This window comes from Crocuta crocuta, unplaced genomic scaffold (genome assembly GCF_008692635.1).
Source record: "Crocuta crocuta isolate KB4526 unplaced genomic scaffold, BGI_CrCroc_1.0 scaffold147, whole genome shotgun sequence".
Taxonomy (NCBI): Eukaryota; Metazoa; Chordata; class Mammalia; order Carnivora; family Hyaenidae; genus Crocuta; species Crocuta crocuta.
Genome location: NW_027532594.1, coordinates 3,877,370 through 3,879,240, shown reverse-complemented (window position 1 = coordinate 3,879,240; position 1,871 = coordinate 3,877,370). Strand labels below are relative to the sequence as shown.

General features: G+C 52.5%; 1 protein-coding gene across 1 annotated transcript in view; it reads right to left on the bottom strand.

Annotated features, from left to right (window-relative positions):
- Nucleotides 1–1,871, bottom strand: part of SOBP (sine oculis binding protein homolog) — a 147,357-nt gene that overhangs the window by 3,116 nt on the left and 142,370 nt on the right. The window contains exon 6 of the mRNA XM_077780039.1: nucleotides 6–1,114. Coding sequence (XP_077636165.1) covers nucleotides 6–1,114 — 1,109 coding nt within the window. The remainder of the gene's footprint in view (nucleotides 1–5; nucleotides 1,115–1,871) is intronic.

The window sequence follows — 1,871 nt, the reverse complement described above, 5'->3', positions numbered from 1 at the left end:
CAGACTTGGACGAGCCCTGCTTGGAGTCCCTCGGGGACAGGGAGTGTCCACCGGGCTTGCCGCCCGCCGCTGAGGAGTCGCCAGGGGCACTCGGAATGAAGTTCTCCCCGTTGCTGGAGAATCCGTTGGGGGGCTTGGAATCATTGACGTGAGGGATGGGAATAGGGATGGGGATGGGCACGGGCAGGGGCACGATCACGGGGTATGGCACGAGCAAGGTGGGGGGCGGCACCAGCGGGGCGAGCGACGGCAGCCCGAAATTCATCATCTGGGGCACGGGCATCGGGCCATTTGGCATCATGCTCACCGGCGGAAATGGGAGACTGGGCAAGGGCGCGCCCGGGGGCGGCGGGGGCAGCAGGCCTGGAGGGTTCCCAGGCATGGTCGGGGTGCTTGGGGGATGGATGTGGGGCGACAGCATGGGCCGGTGCATGGGACTGGACGTGGGGCCCAGGTTCCTGGGGCCGCCGGGCGGGGGCCCGATGCCGGGGAGCATGGGGTTGGACAGGGGGCTATTGGGGTTGGAGGCATGATGCGGCGGCCCGCGAATGAACGGCGGGCGGATCTGCTGCATGATCTGCTGTTCCATGAAGATGGGCAGCGGCACCGGGCCGCGGTTGGTCATCACCATGGGAGGGCTGCGAGGCGGGACACCGAGAGGAGGCCCGATGCTAGCAGGTGGCTGGACCGAGACCGGAGGGATGTTTGGAGTCTCGCTGATGGGCATGGACTTGGGCACTGGCGTGGGGATTTTAGTGACAGAGCAGTTGGCAGTGTCAGATGGAGAAACGGTGGTGGACGACGATGGGCCAGGGCCCTGGCTTTGGCCAGCTGCAGCCACCGGGGAGGGGGCCTTCCTCCGAGCATCTGTTAGAGGGATATTCCAAGAGTCTGGAGTGAGCAGCTGCACCCCCGTGCCTTCTGCTTTATTTTCCATGGGAGGGTGTAATGTGCTGCACAGCCCAGCTGGAAGATTGGCCTGTGTCTCTTTGTAGAAAATGTCCATTTTGTATTGATTGAGACATTTTGCACTGCAGAACTGAAGCCTTCTTTCCCCGTCCCCAAAATCCAGGTATTCTTTTGTGTGTCTTATGTGCTTACACCAGTCACATACCTACAACACGGGAATAAAAAGAAAAAAAAAAAAAGATAAGCAATTTCCTCTGGTAGAGAGTGTTTCATGTTTCACATAAAGGTTCTTTCAAACTTTATCACAATTTTTTTTGAACAGGCTGAAGTGTTTCTTTCTGAAAGGTGAAATTCTTAAATGTTTGTGAAATGATTTCTCCTTGGAAGGCAGAATTGCTCTTTAAATAGGAGCTCTTCAGAATAGCAATTATCACCATTTTCTATTAAAAATAATCACAACAACACCGCAAAACTGTGTTGTGTCCTTTAAGCTCAGCTTAAAGGTGGATCTGACAAAAAGGTATCCATACACCTGCTCACATACTTGCACTTGTCAAGGAGGCTCGTGGTAAATGTAAATGTAACTAGTTGTGGAGAGAAGGATTCTCCAGGGAGTTCAAGCGGCCTTTGAAATAGAGCCCCATAAAATTCTCCTCACGCAAAGTCACTTTACACTATTGACTGTGTTCAATAATGCAGTTGGAAAGGTTGTGCTGTGTTAACCGATAACACAAAGCGCTGAACATCATTATGTCTGGCTTCCAAAGGGAAACTTGGAATTAGTCGTGAAGTCTGTGTGAGGTTTAGCTATTCCCAACCTGTGATGTTGCAGCAAGCTAGAATTATTTTTTGAGCTGTTTGCCCACTCTCTCTCAGTAGTCAGAATTTTTGGTGACATTTCTTGGCAGGCAGTCTTATTTAACAACTTTTCAAACACCAGAGAACGTTTTCCAAAAGTTGTT